This window comes from Zootermopsis nevadensis, unplaced genomic scaffold, assembly GCF_977971745.1.
Source record: "Zootermopsis nevadensis isolate Lab colony 2312 unplaced genomic scaffold, Znev_1.0 Znev_ptg000012l, whole genome shotgun sequence".
Lineage (NCBI taxonomy): Eukaryota > Metazoa > Arthropoda > Insecta > Blattodea > Termopsidae > Zootermopsis > Zootermopsis nevadensis.
In genome coordinates, this window is record NW_028259144.1 from 8,045,078 (window position 1) to 8,062,788 (window position 17,711).

The following is a 17,711-nucleotide window of genomic DNA, read 5'->3' on the forward strand; positions in this document are numbered from 1 at the left end:
ATACCAGACTCTGGGTCGACGACTGTTAAAGCAGGTCGGTCAATGCATCCAGAACGGGAGCGAGAAGGCTGTGTGAGGGTGCAGACGTAGGGACAGACGAAAGTTCAGATTTGGAATTACAGTGTGGGCAACTCTTGTACGAAAGCGAAATTTATGGTGTGATTAAATAAAAGTACATAGCAAAGCATTTTATGACTTGCCCTGGGATCAGTAGTGCGACGTGCAAAACTTAAAGAAATGTTTCCAACTTCTTTCTTATCCAAGAAATATAAATGTATGGTTTCTTCCTTTTCAGTTACTATGACGATGTGTTGTCTGTCCTATGCGGACAATTTTACGCGAACTCAAATGGAGAGACTGGCAGCGATTTGGGAGGAAAGTGGTTTCACTGATGCAACCAAACGGGCCAGATGCTTACAAATGAAATATCACGTGGAGGTGAGTACAAAGCTTCACTTTATACATGCATGGATGAATTTTCACAGATCTGGTCAGATTGTGATGTCTGCGATATAAGTACGGAGGAGAGGTGTAAACTCATAAACAATCATGTGAAGGCCCATTTAGAATCCTCGACTGATTATCCCCCTCATTTGCAGTTCTTTACCGCTGTTATATGTTCTGGAATGTCAAGGAATATAAGGAACTTCAAAGACGCATTTTTCATACAATATTGCAACGTGTCATACCAATCCAAGGTCCCGTGTTTATATTAATCACGACCTGTGCATCGAGGAAAATCGACTGAGCTACGCCGACCATTTGATGAAATATGTCATCAAGGCTAAATATTTAGATCATCCTATGACCGACAATGAAATCTTAGAAGCAATTCGACACCACTTTCCGATTCAGGTGTTTACTTTATCCGGCCACACCCAAAACCTTATCAGCACTCCCTAAAGAAACGTTATGTCCGTTATCAGGTTCAGACTTGTAAAGGTAGTAAGCGAGGTAGGAGTTTTCTGCGTCTCCAGTTGAAGATAATCCTTCAGTTAGGGAAGACTTTCTTTCCTACTTCGACGGTGTCGAAACTTATTGCGTAGGAATACAGAAGCATAAGTTAACACGTGATTATCATCTCCATGCTTATATTAAGTTTTATGAACCTACTGATTGCAGTAGTGTACGGCGCAATTAGGATTTTTTTAAATCTACGATCAATGTGGAACCTTGTAGGTCGGAACGCAATTGGTTGAAGTATGTTACCAAGGAGGATAAGGAATTGTTCAGTTGATAAACTTTCCTTCTATTACCGGTTGTGGTTTTGGGCTAGAAAGACAGTGTCTTTTAGCTACACCGACCCGTTTGTGGTTGAACACTTGCAGAAAGCCAAGTTCCTTCAGGAATTTCGTAATGAATGTAGAATGCGTATGGTTATTGATTCAAAAGTATTTCGTCCGTTGGAACGATGCTGGGAGGTTTCTTTATGGTGGAATAAGAAACTCAAAGACCAGTTTAAAAAAAAGCGCTTTACCTATATGGAGTTGGTAAAAGCCATTTTGTTGAAAGACTGGTTGGCAGTATTCCCGCTTAAATCTACTACCCCGTTAAGCAACCGAGAAACATACCGGACAAAGTGGATACGTTAGATTACAGCCAATCGTCAAAGTACGCTTCAGCACCATCGAACCAAGGACCTATCAAGAGGACACACCCAGCAGCTGGGCCTCGTACTCAGAAAAGTAGAAGATCGGGACCGATCGCTGTTGCTGTTGAAGGAATAACATCTTCTAGAACACCAGGAGCGCCTCGACGTAAAAGGGCCCGCACAGATCCCAAGTCTGCCAGCGCCGCAGCTAAAGAAGAAAATCAAACAATGCTACTGGAAGCGTTTCATATCCTCAAGTCCGGTGTAACCTCACCGACAAACCCTTATTTTACATATCGCCAACGAGCTAAGAAAATACGACCCAAGCACCTTAGCACAAGTGAAGCATGCAATTAATAATGTTATTTTCGAAGCCGATATTGGGAATTATTCTTATGGATATTACATATGTTCGGCAGGGATGCAATCTATCTCCAATTCTATTCAATCCCTCTTCGGAACACATTCGAAGCAGCATTGGAAAATATAAACGTTGGAGTGCTTGTGATTGGAGAACGATTAAATAAAATTCGCTACGCGGACGACACTGTAGTGTTCGCCGACTCTCTGGAAGGTCTCCAAGAATTGATGGATCGTATTGTGAAGGCCAGTACCAACCACGGCTTAGATCTTAACATCAAAAAACAAAGCTCATGGTCACCAGTAAGAATGTATTTACCAGTCAGCTGGTAGTTAATAATAAAGGAATAGAAAGGGTATCGAAATATACATACTTGGTCAGCACAATTAATCACCAGTGGGATCACTCCTTGGAAATAAAGTGCCGTATCGTAAAAGCCAGAGCCACTTTCATCAAAATGGGATCAATGTTCAGGAGTAGAGCCTTAAACTTAAACACCAAGTTAAGACTACTCAGATGTGCTTTTATACGGCGCTGAATCGTGGACGTTGACCTAAGCTTCTTTACAAAAGTTGGAGGCCTTCGAAATGTGGTTGTACCGACGTATTCTCAGAATTTCCTGGATTGACCGTCTAACCAACAAAAAAGTTCTCGAGGAACTCAGCTAAGACGTGGAGGTTATCACCATAAAAAGGAGAAAGTTGGAATATTTCGGTCATATCTTGAGAAATAGTGATAGATACGGCCTGCTTCAGCTGATAATCCAGGGGATTATATCACGAGATTGGTTTTGTTGTTTAACGTATTCACAAACACTCTTTTCACTGTTATTGAATAAATAATAGCGAATCATGTAAGCACATGTTACAGATATTACTAATGTCAATATTAGTGTTATTAAGACTTTGAATTCTTACATGCACAGTTTGCAGGTACTTTTAATACTTCTTGTCTCTTGTTAAACTACAGACTTTATGAAACTGAAGCTGGGCTGAGGCTAAGTCCATCTGTAGAGGAGGTACTGATTAATAATGAGGAGGATGTCCTTCCAATTCTGAACACTGCCTTCACAGAGCTGAATTCCCGGTCCAGGTAATCACATTATACGTGGTACTACACCAAACTAGAAGAGTTATGAAAGCAGTTTAAGTACTTTTAGTGACATAAATTGAAGTTTATGAAGGTTGGTCCTAATTTGTAATAACGCACGGGCAGAGAACACACCAGCAGTAGAGCAAGTAATTGCTTAGGACTTGGCGCACTTAAACCAGAGATTTATCTCATATCCTACTCTAATCTGACTAATTTATGGATCTGTGGACATATTTCGGGGGTCAAAGGGGTAGTATGTGGTCCTGTGGGTGCACTCCCTGCTGGTGGAAGTGCACTAATAAAACACAGGAAATGCCATTTATTCCTACCAAGTCCGATGCATGCATGTCCACGTCATGGCTCCTGGGCAACGGGTACACTCTGTGTACATGGCTAAGTCATGTAAGGGCTAAAAAGCGAGCGAGTGAGTTCCTGACGCTTTAAAATGGGGATCTACCAGTTAAGGGAGACAACCCCGACAGAAAACATCGGTCCTCCAGGATGGCTGGGGGTTGGCGTAGGGCTAACAACCCGACCTGTAAAATCTCTTGTTACGGAAACAGCAAAAAAAGACAGCCGGATAGATTCAGCATTGACGACTTTTGGAATGAAAAGGACCACGAAAATAGGTTTCTGGAACGTGAGAACTTTGAGAGAAACCAGCAGATTAAAGCAGGTTACAAAGGAGATGCTGAAATACAGATTGGATATCCTTGGGGTTAGTGAAGTGAGATGGCCAGACTTTGGAGAAATGCAAACACAAGATGGGCTGACATTCTTGTACTCAGGATCTACTGCAGAAGATGCAGAACATAGGAACGGAGTTGGTCTCTTGTTGACAAAAGGAGCAAAAAGAAGCCTTATGGAATGGCAACCCTTATCAGACAGGTTAATGACGGCACGCTTTAAGACAAACATCCGAAATGTCACAATCATCCAGTGCTATGCTCCTACAGAAACTTCAGACGTTGAACTAAAAGAAGAGTTCTATCGATCCCTAAATTACACTGTCAGGAAAACCTGCAAGAAGGATGTTTTGATTGTTATGGGAGACCTAAATGCAAAAGTTGGGGACAGAAATGAAGGCATGGAGCAGGTAATGGGAGTTCATGGCATTGGGGAAATGAATGAAAATGGAGACATGTTTGCAAACTTCTGTGCCAGCCATGATTTGGTGATTGGAGGTACAATATTCCCTCATAAGAATTGCCATAAGATCACTTGGGTATCTCCGGATCATAAAACAGAAAACCAAATTGACCACATAGCACTGAGTAAAAAATTTAGAAGATCATTGATGGATGTGAGGAATAAACGCGGAGCTGATATCAGCAGTGACCACCATCTTGTTGTCGCAGACTTCTGATTAAAAATCATGGCTACAGGTAGAAGGTTTGAACAACGGAACCAACGATATGATGTGAAACAACTTAGGACATCAGCAAAAAAAGAAGAATTTCATTTAGAGCTAAAGAACCGCTATGAAGCATTACAAGAAGCAGAGGAAACCGATATTGAAAGTACATGGACTCAGGTTAAGGATATCTATTGCAGTGTGAGTGAACATGTCTTGGGCTTCAAAAATTATTTGAAGAAAGATTGGATGTCTGAAAATACATGGAAGTTAATCGGTGATAGAAAGGAGCTCAAAGCATAACTAAATATGAGCAAAACACGGCAACAAAAAGCCCGGATCCAAACTGAATACACAATTACTGACCGCCTAGTAAAGAGAAGTGTGAGAACTGATAAGAGAATGTGGGTGGATGAACAGGCCCAGAGAGCTGAGACGGCTGCAGAAGGGGGAGATGCCAAAGAACTCTATAGTATAACCAAGATGTTAGCTAGGAAAGGCTTCAGCAAGAATAGACCTGTGAGAAGTAAGGATGGTCAACTATTGACAACAGAAGAAGATCAACTCAAGAGATGGAAGGAATATTTCTCTGAAGTCCTAAACAGAGATCGACATGACGGAGGGGTGACGCGAGAAAATGTGGTAGAAACTGATTGTAAAATCGGTATAAATGTACCAACAAAGGCTGAAATCAAAGTAGCCCTCAAACAGATAAATAATGGAAATGCTCCAGGAATGGATAATATTACACCTGAGGTGCTTAAAGTAGACATTGACACCACTGTGAATCTACTTCATCCACTGCTTGAGAAGATATGGACAGAAGAGAAACTACCAAAGGACTGGAAACAGGGCCTGATTGTCAAGTTACCAAAGAAAGGGGATATTACCAATTGTAATAATTGGCGGGGCATCACTCTCATGTCAGTACCGAGTAAAGTGCTCTCAAGAATAATCCTAAATCGAATTAAAGAATCCGTGGAAGAAAAATTAAGGAAAGAGCAAGCAGGGTTCAGAAAACATCGAAGTTGTGTCGATCTTATCAACACACTCAGCATAATACTAGAGCAGAGTGCAGAATGGAGGAGTACTCTCTACCTTACGTTTATCGATTTTGAGAAAGCGTTTGATTCGGCCAACAGGAGAGTGATGTGGAATACTGTGGAAGAATATGGAATACCATCAAAGATTATCAATATCATGAAAGAGATGTATGAAGCATATAAATGCAGAGTCTTGCACAATGGAAAACTCACTGAACCTATCCAAACAAATGCTGGGGTGAGGCAGGGATGTATCTTGTCACCTACCTTATTCTTGCTGGTTTTGGATAGAGTAATGAAGAAAGTTGTTGAAGGTGGAAGAAGAGGTATTCAATGGGGAATACATGATAGGCTCGAATACCTCGATTTTGCAGATGATATCTGTCTGCTCTCGCAAAGTTTTCAGGATATGGACACAAAGCTAGCAAGATTGCAAAAGGAAGCAGAGATTGCAGGGTTAAAGATCAACATCCAAAAGACAAAGGAGATGAGAATTCGATCTGAAAATGAGACAAAACTAACAGTGCTTGGAGAGGAAGTGGAACAAGTTGACTCCTTTGTATATCTAGGCAGTATGGTTGGGAAAGATGGAGGGGCAGAAGAGGATGTAAAGAATCGGATCCGGAAGGCAAATGGAGCCTTCGTTCAACTGTATCCCGTTTGGCGAAACAAGAACATCTCGAGACGAACCAAGCTTAGACTGTTCAATAGCAATGTGAAGTCAGTTCTCCTCTATAGCTGTGAAACATAGAAGGTTACAAAAGCTATTGTTAACCGGTTACAAGTCTTTATCAACCGCTGTTTGCCGCAAATTATAAATGTGAGGTGGCCGCATATAATATCAAATGATGTCTTGTGGGAGATAACAAATCAACCACTGATTGACGAGCAAATTAAGGAAAGGAAGTGGAGGTGGATTGGCCACACATTGCGCAAGCAACCTGGAGCAGTTGAAAAGACAGCACTGGACTGGAATCCGCAGGGAACACGGAGACGGGGCCGTCCGAGGAAGACATGGAAGAGAACGGTGGAAGAAGAGGCTATGGAAGCTGGTAAAACTTGGAGTGAAGTGAAACACTTGGCTGTCAACAGAACTAGATGGAAGGTCTTCACTGCTGCCCTATGCTCCACCAGGAGTAACAGGAAATAACTAACTGGACATATTTCAGCTGATAATCCAGGGGATTATATCACGAGATTGGTTTTGTTGTTTAACGTATTCACATACAATCTTTTCACTGTTATTGAATAAATAATAGCGAATCATGTAAGGACATGTTACAGATATTACTAATGTCAATATTAGTGTTATTAAGACTTTGAATTCTTACATGCACAGTTTGCAGGTACTTTTAATACTTCTTGTCTCTTGTTAAACTACAGACTTTATGAAACTGAAGCTGGGCTGAGGCTAAGTCCATCTGTAGAGGAGGTAGTGATTAATAATGAGGAGGATGTCCTTCCAATTCTGAACACTGCCTTCACAGAGCTGAATTCCCGGTCCAGGTAATCGCATTATATGTGGTACTACACCAAACTAGAAGAGTTATGAAAGCAGTTTAAGTACTTTTAGTGACATAAATGGAAGTTTATGAAGGTTGGTCCTAATTTGTAATAATGCACGGGGAGAGAACACACCAGCAGCAGAGCAAGTAATTGCTTAGGACTTGGAGCACTTAAACCAGAGATTTATTTCATATCCTACTCTCATCTGACTAATTTATGGATCTGTGGACATATTTCAGTGAAGGCTCCTGAAAAGTTTCAAATGGAACTGATGACCTTCATGTTCTTCTTTGCCTCACTCCACTACTACTTTTTAATTGTCCTGTTCATACTCTGTATGTGTGTAGTGTATATGTTTATAAATGTGTAAAAACTATGTTGCCTCTTCCATAGGACTGTCCGTCAGGAATTATTCCACGCTGTTTGAGTTAGCTGCTTGCAGAAGTTGATCTTAAAGCGCGAATTTCATATGTAGAAGAATACAATGGGGAACTTTTTGATCTACTGCCTGAAAATGGATCTGCAGAAATCAAGTAAGATGGTGCTTCAGGAGTAATATGTATATCGTATGATTACAGAATTTCATTCTCTCCTAAACTTTATAGTACTTATTGCACATTGCACTGTATCCAGCTTAGTGTGCAGTGTTTATTTTCGTGCCTGGCAACAATATTTTGTGAAAGTCCATAGAAGGATTTGGGTACATTAATTATACTATATTAACTAGAAGGAAAATAACCTCCTCTTTCCTAAAAACAACTTGATCTTCCTTGCAAATGTAGACTGAGGACGTTTGACTATATGTTGCTGTGGCAACTATTTGGACCAGAGAGAGACGTAGTGACGAGACTAGTGAGTGTTTCAAAATAAGGAGCTTTCTAATTTGTGCTCTGCCATGTATTACAATGTGCAGTCCAAGAAGGATGAAATGCGTATGTTGTGTAGCACAATTCAGAGTGACAAGAAATTAATACGATCTCTTGGAAGACCTGTGCTTATATGTAGTTAATTTGTCAGAGAGGCTTTGACACTTCCTGTGTTGATGAAAGTTGAAGTACTTGATAAGATCACAAAAGATTGCATCGCTAACAAACAGAGATTGTTCAAAGGTTCATTTAGATCACTTGACTTTGGATATTTTTCCTTCCCTTTCCTCTTGTATTTATTTTGCATTTTGTTTAGTGTGCACTGTATGGGGGCAGCTTACAACTTCCCTGCTTTGTGTTACCTTTGTTTAAGTTTGTAGCTGATCTCTATACATTCAGTAGACCCTGTAGTCTTTGTGTATATTTACGTGCTCCGCCAAGGTTCAGTCATGGGAGTGAAAGAATTATGAGCATTGGCAGAGGAGGTAACTGAATGAGAGTGTTTTTGATACTGACCTGAATTAAGTTCATCATATTCATCTGAAAGCAACTAAGATGACATTTCAGAATATTTAGATGACAGGTCAGCCAGGACTTTGTAAAAGGAGAGGTTATTTTTATGGAAGCAGGGTCAACTTTTTCTCAGTATCAAAGATAAGTGACTGGTTTGTAAGGGTGTAAATTTTTTTATACAGCAGAAACTGCAGATGCCCTGAGCAAAAGATTAGCACAACAAGTCATTTACTGTTTTTGGTTGTTAAACCTTTTGGATATTATACATGGTTAAGTCCCGGGCCCGGCAACCAACAGTCCTACTTCAGATTTATCTGTTCATGCCTCAGCATGAAGACACAGTAAGAGCTTACTGTGTCGGTCAGTGGGTTGTTCTGTCTGAGGCACGCCACTGTGGAAATGCCCTGCCATATGGGGAAAGGTCTAGGCTACCAACTATTTCTCATTTTCTAGTCTCGCTACTCTGACGTCACCTTGTTTCTGTTAAATTGAATGATGAAATGTCAACATTGGGTAAAAAGGTCTACCACCCCATAATATTGGCATTTCTTCAATCACACTGTTTGCAGCTTACATTTCATTTCTAATCACACTTTAATACCACCTCCGAGATCCTTCTAGGAAAACAGAAAGTACAAATTTTTGGTTCCGAAGTTTAAGACATTGCAGGTTGAATTCAATATTCCTAGTAGCTGCTGTTAACACTTCACTCTACTTTATTCTTTCAATGAAATCAGTGAGCTGGTCATGAAATCGGCCCGCCTTTCATGGAATCCGTTCATTACCATATTAAAGTTGAATCTATGTTTAAGTACCATGCATTGAAAACGTATGGAGGTAATTAACTCTGTGTTCTGTGCAGGGTGTGCCACTTTAAATGCAACCCAATAATCCGTACCGCGGTACATAAACGTAACCTGCATAAGAATTCGCCTAATAAATTAACGTCGCTAGAAGAGACAAGCAAATTATTGGTTTCATTCAATACCGTTCCGATTAATTAAGCTTGTTGAAGTTCTGATTATGTAAATGGCTATCTTCTGGTGCCAGGACCAGTATTTAAAGCTGTCAAGTTACAACGTTTAGCATGCTAGTATTTACGTAGCTTCACAAATCTACTTCATGTTTCAGATGCAACTACAAGAAATACTGAAATGGTCACATCACAATTTACGGTCGCACAGTTGTATACAGATCTTTCCAGAACTGTAGTCGATGTTTGTAGAGGTCGTGCTGCAAGCTCAGCTCCTGGTCAATATTCAGGTACTAGTGTTCATCGACAGTGTATGCTGCCCGCGTGACATTAAGCAGTGGGTCCCCTGCTGGCGAGGGGTTCCTGAAAGTGCAAACTACGTACCACTGGACAAGCATGTACTATGTAAGAGACGTTTTGAATACTGGTGAATTCATAAAGATGCCTGTCGAATAGGTTTTAACACCGTGTGGATATTGACCGGCACTTCAGAGGAAGTTACTGACTTCATCACCAGTGTGGTTTCTGTGGGGTGATTAGCTGCAGACTTGTCTGGGGGGATTTAGCGCAGGTTCATCCTGAAAACTATTAGCAGGAAGGTTTATTCTGTGAGTCTGCGCTTTCAGCGTCGTCCGCAAACGATTGCTAGAACTAAATGTTCGGCAAATATTTTTTTCTCAGTTTGTGGAACTGTATGTGACAATCACAAAACCACAAGAATTTAAACTCTCAGACATGCGCCTTACAGAGTGAAATGAATTTACGTCCGGGTACGTGGGAGGGACTCTGCAGTCAACGAAGTGATTGAAGCATGGAGATCTCCCCCCCCCCCATTTCTGTCTTCTGCTGAAGTCTAGAACACACAGTTTACCTCCATAACATGTCTCCAGCGCAAGTCCAACTTCAAATTTGCTGTTCTTACTTACCCAGTTTTGGCAAAATTTGTCCACATTTTAACCTTTCTGTCCTGAGTCCCCACGGAAGGATCGTTGGGTCCCAGAACGTTTGGTTTCGCTGACAGCGCATAGTTAAACAAGTACTCCAATTCGTCCCAGTGCGTTGTCCCTAAAGAATTAGTAGAAATGGAGTGGTAATGACTGCCTTCTGGAAAGCTGTTTTCGGAACGCTATGTAGCCTCATCTTTTCTTTCCTTCAGAAGCAAAACACATTTTCGAATAATGATAACTTGAAACTCGCCCGGTAGATTTTCGAGTCTAGACGCTTCTTCATTCTCCCGAAAGTTCCGTAGAATGAAAACTCGTAATAGTGGAAACCGCTGACATCTTTTTGACTGCGTCGTGACATGATAGACAAGTTTGATCATGCAGAACGTTGTAAATTAAAGGCTTTAAAAGATCCGACTGTCTATTATGAAGGTATTTGAAGTTGGGGCTCCGATTCATGCATTCTTAGCATAATCAGTTGCTAAATTCTATCTTAAGAATTTCAGTATAAAGGAAAGATGGTTTATGAAAGACAGAGCAAGAGCAAACTGTCTGTTGCAGGATCTATATCTTGATATTTTGTAACAATAAGCGGGGTTTTCCTGTGTAAACAAGTGTCCTGTAATTCTATTGAATTATGAATATAATATTAAGTAATATTACACATTTTCCAACAGTCTGGATTTAACATTTTCATTTTTGTGCATTTGCAGGCTAAACTTGATCTGGAGAAGCTACCGACACAGGCAGAATCCCAAAATGATCAACCAGGAGCTGAACTGGGAGCTGTTTGTGCTAGTCGACAAGAGTCTGATCGATATCACAAGCAGGCTGAGGATCAATTGTCGGAGGTTCACAGCAAGGCAAAGGAAACTGAGTGGTCTTATGAAGAGATCGTGAATAAATATAAAAGCCTTCAAAGAGAATATGCTGACATGATAGACAAGTTTGATCATGCAGAACGTTGTAAATTAAAGGCTTTAAAAGAGGCGGCCGCTGCGAAGAGCCAACTGTCTATTATGAAGGTATTTGAAGTTGGGGCTCAGATCCATGCATTCTTAGCATAATCAGTTGCTAAATTCTATCTTAAGAATTTCAGTATAAAGGAAAGATGGTTTATGAAAGACAAAGCAAGAGCAAACTGTCTATTGCAGGATCTATATCTTGATATTTTGTAACAATAAGCGGGGTTTTCCTGTGTAAACAAATGTCCTGTAATTCTATGGAATTATGAATATAATATTAAGTAATATTACACATTTTCCAACAGTCTGGATTTAACATTTTCATTTTTGTGCATTTGCAGGCTAAACTTGATCTGGAGAAGCTACCGACACAGGCGGAATCCCAAAATGATCAACCAGGAGCTGAACTGGGAGCTGTTTGTGCTAGTCGACAAGAGTCTGATCGATATCACAAGCAGGCTGAGGATCAATTGTCGGAGGTTCACAGCAAGGCAAAGGAAACTGAGTGGTCTTATGAAGAGGTCGTGGAGACTTGTAAAAGGCTGCAACAAAGAAATGCTGACATGAGAGACAAGTTGGATAGGGCAGAACTGGTTACATCAAAGGCTGTAATGGTGGCGGCCTATGTGAAGAGCCGACTGTCTAAGAAGAAGGTATTTGAAGTTGGGGCTCAGATCCATGTATGCTTAGCATAATCAGTTGCTAAATTCTATCTAAAGAATTTCAGTATAAAGGAAAGATGGTTTATGAAAGACAAAACAAGAGCAAACTGTCTGTTGCAGGATATATATCTTGATATTTTGTATCAATAAGCGGGGGATTGGATACATCAGACCTTCCTCTCCAACTCTTCCCTCACTACTATCACAATAAAAACAACGGCCACTTGCTACGTCGAAAAAATCGCCTCCCCATCGGCTACCATTAATCTCTTCATCTCTATTAAACTCATAGACATCATCACATTCTGTGGCATTTATAAACAAGGACCTCTGTCCTAAAACTTCACATCCTCCTCCTGCTCGAACTAGGTTGGAATCCTGAACTATCAAATGATTGCTATAAGCAGAACTTCCCTTCAACTCCTGTCCATCGCTGCCCACGTCATGTAACCGGTCACCTCGATTAAACAGTTGCACTTTCTCAATTCCATCTCGCTCATAACGGAAGCATTTCCTTTTGAAGTCCAAAACAATCCCATACTCATTTGCATAATCACATCCTAAAATCACTGAGCTGGTCAGTTGTGGGGACACTAAAAACACACCCTCAAAACTATCGCCCCCAATATTAAATTCCACATAGATCTGATCTTTAATACGCGGAGTCTTATTGCCAAAAGCTGTCACTAACACTGTGTTGGCAAAGGGTAAACTTAAAGTGGACACTCCTGCAGATACCAAGTCTTTATAAATACTTTTGGTCAGAAGGTTAACTTCGCTGCCTAAATCTATTATAGCATTAGTAGAGATATCACCGAACGAAATTGACACCTGCGTACAATTTAATAAATGACCGTCATTAATATAATATATTATTAATTCATTCAAAAGATTCATATAATTACTACTACCGGAAGTCATCACATCTCTAAATTTGTCTCCCACCTCACAAAATACACTGTGCTTTGGGTCCGGATCTGAAGTTTCTATTGCCTTTGACGCGAACGGGGTTCGATCCGTAACGCCGCTCGACATTAGTTTAACGCCGGACGCTCGGATGATCCTTGCACTTCCTTACTATCGGTTTGCCTTATCGGACTGTGGTAAGGTGGGGCACTACGGTTTAAGGAAGACCCTGCAAGTGTTTATTATGGTAATCCTCCCTGCCTCTAGAAAAGCAAGCACCTCTACCGTTATTGTTCCCATTTCAATTGCTGTGGCTATAACCAGGATAATTCTGCCTCTTGTCATAATAGGTCTGTCTCACGTAATGGTGATTTGTTCGCGGTCTGTCGCCATAATTGAATTTGGTTCTGCCTCTTATCGGGATTATAGTTCTGGTGATTATTACCCCTTCATTAGCCTCTAGCATTTGAAGGCGCTTCAAAACGTCTATGGTTTCCTGCACGGTAGTCAAGGGAACCCCCACCAGACACCTCTGTATGTTCACTGGGTAGTGTAACTTTATTGCATCAATAAATTCAACATCACTCATTGCTAGATATGAGGCCAAAACAGCATATTTAATCAGTTGCCCTGACGTTGAGAGATTTGATTGATTTTCGTACTTATCTTGGCATATTGAACATTTCACTCAGCTCTGTGTCATCTTGGACCAAAAAGTTTTAGTGAAAGCGACTTTAAACTGCTCATAGTCATTTAAGTTATGAGACACAGCTGACATCCACTGTTTAGCCACAGGGTCTGATATTGACTTGAATGCAATAGCTAATTGTAATGACTCTGGTACGCCCCTCAACTTCACAAATTCATCCAACTGGTTCAAATGGTAAATTACATTAATTTTATCGCTGTCTTCAAACATGGGTAGGGACAGATCTGCAGCACTTAAATAGTTATGTGCATTGTAAGGGCGAACATTCATGCTATCACGACTCACAGGTACATTCTCATCATTCGTATCTCCAGAAATATCATTGGACCTTGACACTTGACTACCCAAGTTTTCAGCAGACTCGCAGTGGGAACTGCTTTGACTAGCTGTGGTGCTATCAGCTGATCGTGACAAAGTTGCATTGCCAACAATGGAAGTAGGTTCTGACAATTTATCCTTTAAATGTTTAATCTCAAGTTTCAACTTCTCAAACCTACTGTCGTTAAGGCCGTTAGCCCTTTCGACTTCTTTATTTAACTCTACAAAACGCTCCCCCTGCCGACGACTTAGTTTCTGTTGTTCTTTCACCATGTCATTTCTAAGAACCTGAACTACTTCAGTTAATTTTGCTAGGCCTTGTTCCAGATGTTCCTCATTTTGGATAACCCTATTGGTTATTTCTCCTGTTACTGAATTCACCTCACCAATGTGCTGGTCTAACTTCTTATGTAAGTCATTTGACAATTCCTGCATATTCTGTTTAGCAGCTCTTAACTCCCCTTCATTATCCTCTCTAACCTGTTTGATTTCACAAGAAAATCTTACAGATTCCGAATGTAATTTCTCTGAAATTTCTTTGTTTAATTTTACATTTTCCCTCTCAACTCCCTTAATCAACCTTTCGTTTTCAAGTCTGACATCTTCTCGTATGTTGTTTACATTGCTTTGTAAACTCACAATCTTATTTTCTACACTTGAAATTTCCTTTCTTATATCAGAAATTTTCCCCTTTACGTTAGAAATTACTTCTAATTTGTCTGCCTTCATAACACTCATTAATTCAGGAAACATATCTTGGAAATAACTATGTGAGTCACTGTGTGGAACGCTAGGACAGACCTGCTGCTCATTGTTCATGCTTAATGCAACTTCTTCGTGTTCCACTATTTGCAAAGCCGATCCTAAACCCGTTTCTAGTCTTTCATTTTCCTCGAATGACCCTTCAACCCGACACAATTCTAATTCACCGTCTCCGAAATGGTCGCTCTCTTCTTCTGAAACAGTTACAATTCTGTTACGTAAGCTGAGGGTTGGCATTGTTCCCTCACTTCACGAACTAACCTTTTACTTATGGAGCTGATGATCTGGTGATCTCCTTAAATGCGGACTCCTGGAGCGCGCGTAGCTTGCAGCTCTGTCCTTCCTGGCCTTTACCACTTGGTGCCAGGCGTTGGGATCGCCACTGTCGCTATAGCCGCTCAGTAATAGGAGCTTGGCTCCTTGGTAGGCACTTGAATCTTCTCAGGGGTGTTAACGGCATGTAACTCCCGACAACTGGAAGCTGCCGCTATTGCTGAATATAATCTTTTCTTTTCACACTATTTATTTATTCAAGAATAATACAAATGATAATATTTGGCTTTAGCCGCAAGACGATGATCTCAGATTTGTAGTGTATTTGTTTGTGACTGCGTCGAAGGTTTGTTGAGGAGTGCTGCTGTAAGCGTCCTGCCCCTGGTTCGAAACATTCAAAACCAGTGACGTATTTACTTGCATACAGCTCTTTGAAAGTTTCTCTCTCACGCTATTTAATGTGTATGGTCCAGCAACATTGTCTGCTGAGTGACAATGAACCATAAAGTCCAAACTGACTTTCGACATATTGCAGCCATAAATGTCAAAGTGTGACACTTGGGACTACAACCAATTCACGACAATTTATTGTCCTTTAGTGTAAGAAACAAGACTCCTGGGAACCGAAGGTCCTCGCACGTCTTTGTCCTAAACAGTTAGGTAGATGCCACCACAAAAAGTTAAAATTTTGAACGAAAAACTTAAAAGAAATTCAGCTTAATAAAATAACAAGAAACTAAATAGAATGATCAAATTACCTCAGCAGAAGATGTAATTTGGGCCGTTACACAAGGAAGAATAGTGAAGGTTTCTTCAAATGATTCCTTATTGAAGTTACATAATTTGATGCAGCATCTTTTTGTAAAATGTTTATGTTAATCTCTATATAGTGAAGAAAACACAAAACCATAAAACAAAGATAAAGAAATACAAATTTCTTGTTGGAAATTCTCCTACAGATTGAAGAGAAGAGGGATGATAACACTAAGATGTCTCTGAAGGAAATAGGATATAAGCATGTGATCATGTTTTTTAATTTGTGAGATATGCGGTATACACTGATAAATATTTCATGTTTATGCATTTACAGGCCAAGTATAATTTGAAGAAAGAAAAGGCACAGCTGGAAGCCAAAGACAATCAAAAAATAACTGAACTTGGAGCTGTTTCTGCGAGTCGACAAGAGTGTCAGCTATATCGTAATTGGGCTGAGTATCAGAGCAAGAGAGAAACAATTGAGTGGTCTCATGAAGAGCTCATGGACAAACACAAGAAGTTTGATCAAGACTGTGATGAAGTGATAGCCCGGATCCATCAGCTAAACGTTACGTCATCGGAAATTGACCGATCCCGTGCAGAGCTGCAGGACAAATACACCAGCCTTGAAGGATTATTTGTTGCCAAGAAAGCGCAGTTGAATTGTGCACAAATAACAGAGTTGGAAGCCAAAGATAATCAAAAAATAACTGAACTTGGAGCTGTTTCTGCGAGTCGACAAGAGTGTCAGCTATATCGTAATTGGGCTGAGTATCAGAGCAAGAGAGAAACAGTTGATCGGTCTCATGAAGAGCTCAAGGACAAATACAAGAAGTTTGATCAAGACTGTGCTGAATTGATAGCCCGGATTCATCAGCTAAACGTTACGTCATCGGAAAATGACCGATCCTATGCAGAGCTGCAGGACAAATACACCAGCCTTAAAGGATTACGTGTTGCCATGAAAGCGCAGTTGAATTGTGCACAAATAACGGAGTTGGAAGCCAAAGATAATCAAAAAATAACTGAACTTGGAGCTGTTTCTGCGAGTCGACAAGAGTGTCAGCTATATCGTAATTGGGCTGAGTATCAGAGCAAGAGAAAAACAGTTAAGCCGTCTCATGAAGAGCTCATGGACAAATACAAGAAGATTGATCAAGACCGTGCTGAAGTGATAGCCCGGATCCATCAGCTAAATGTTACGTCATCGGAAATTGACCGATCCTATGCAGAGCTGCAGGACAAATACACCAGCCTTGAAGGATTACTTGTTGCCAAGAAAGCGCAGTTGAATTGTGCACAAGCCAAGAAAGAACAATATTCCAAACTTATTTACATATAAATGAATAACTCCCAAGGTTATTAATTTTATTTACAGAATAATCAAAAACAAACATAGCATGCATAAGACGGGAGGATCAGCGGAGCACATGCTATAATAATGAACAAAACGGACGAATAAATTGAAAGACATGCATTGTAATATAAAGTAGTTTTAAAGGATAACACCTGAAGATGATGCTTTGCATCGAAACATGTAGTGTATGAAGGCGCTCTATTGTAACATCGTTGTAGCGATGAATGGCGCAAATTTTAAATTTTAAATTTTAACATCTGGAAATAAAGTTTGTGTATTGACCTGAATTTTATTATATATTTTAATTATTAAACACAAACATGACGCATTTAAACCTTAAAGAAAACGCAGTTGAATTGTGCACAAATAACAGCATCAAAAGCTGTCAAAGAGTTGGCTACTGTGGAGAGCCAGCTGTTGAAAACAAAGTAATTGGATTTGTATCTTATATGCGTCATGTTTGTGTTTGATTAAATATATTTATTTTGTACAGTCTATACACAAACGTTTGAAGTTTATTGGTGTTGTAAAAATTATATAATATTAAAAATTTTGTTGTGTAAAATATTATATTAGCGCTCTTAATCGTAAATACGATTTTACATATTTTACATTTCGACAATTTCCCAAGAAGAGCTTCGTCGCGTATTTCGAAACATGTTAACGAGATGTGAAACTTGCTTGCAAGCACAAGGAAGTCACTTTGAACATCTTTTGTGATTTAAGGTAAAAACAATTAATGTAATAACATGTGTTAGTG

At 40.1% G+C, this 17,711-nt stretch overlaps 2 protein-coding genes across 4 annotated transcripts; both read left to right on the top strand.

Annotated features, from left to right (window-relative positions):
- Positions 1-307: 307 nt before the first annotated feature.
- LOC147873959 (protein CFDP2-like) lies at positions 308-4,410 on the top strand. Its single transcript, XM_087347837.1, has 2 exons — positions 308-438; positions 2,922-4,410. Exon 2 carries the CDS (start codon positions 3,490-3,492, stop codon positions 4,408-4,410), a length of 921 nt encoding a protein of 306 aa, XP_087203963.1. The 5' UTR covers positions 308-438; positions 2,922-3,489.
- Positions 4,411-4,707: 297 nt separating this feature from the next.
- On the top strand, positions 4,708-17,448 carry LOC110832251 (uncharacterized). Of its 3 annotated transcripts, XM_087347835.1 has the most exons (7): positions 6,194-6,708; positions 6,825-6,947; positions 7,341-7,480; positions 9,458-9,589; positions 10,957-11,268; positions 11,550-11,861; positions 15,929-17,448. In XM_087347835.1, exons 4-7 carry the CDS (start codon positions 9,542-9,544, stop codon positions 16,934-16,936), a joined length of 1,680 nt encoding a protein of 559 aa, XP_087203961.1. In that variant the 5' UTR covers positions 6,194-6,708; positions 6,825-6,947; positions 7,341-7,480; positions 9,458-9,541; the 3' UTR covers positions 16,937-17,448. The 3 variants fall into 3 exon arrangements, 2 of the variants coding, with proteins under 2 accessions (XP_087203961.1, XP_087203962.1); XM_087347836.1 differs by having other exon boundaries at positions 6,194-6,947; positions 9,458-9,704; positions 15,929-17,238; XR_015534922.1 differs by lacking the exons at positions 9,458-9,589; positions 11,550-11,861; positions 15,929-17,448 and having other exon boundaries at positions 4,708-6,947; positions 10,957-11,091.
- The last annotated feature ends 263 nt before the right edge of the window (positions 17,449-17,711 follow it).

What these genes read in the sequence shown, in the direction of transcription:
- LOC147873959 (XM_087347837.1), top strand. Translation starts at nt 3,490, where the DNA reads ATGGGGATCTACCAGTTAAGGGAGACAACCCCGACAGAAAACATCGGT.
- LOC110832251 (XM_087347835.1), top strand. Translation starts at nt 9,542, where the DNA reads ATGTTTGTAGAGGTCGTGCTGCAAGCTCAGCTCCTGGTCAATATTCAG. An exon ending in AGCTCCTGGTCAATATTCAG is followed by an intron (nt 9,590 to 10,956) that starts GTACTAGTGTTC and finishes GTGCATTTGCAG; the next exon opens with GCTAAACTTGATCTGGAGAA. An exon ending in GCCGACTGTCTAAGAAGAAG is followed by an intron (nt 11,862 to 15,928) that starts GTATTTGAAGTT and finishes ATGCATTTACAG; the next exon opens with GCCAAGTATAATTTGAAGAA.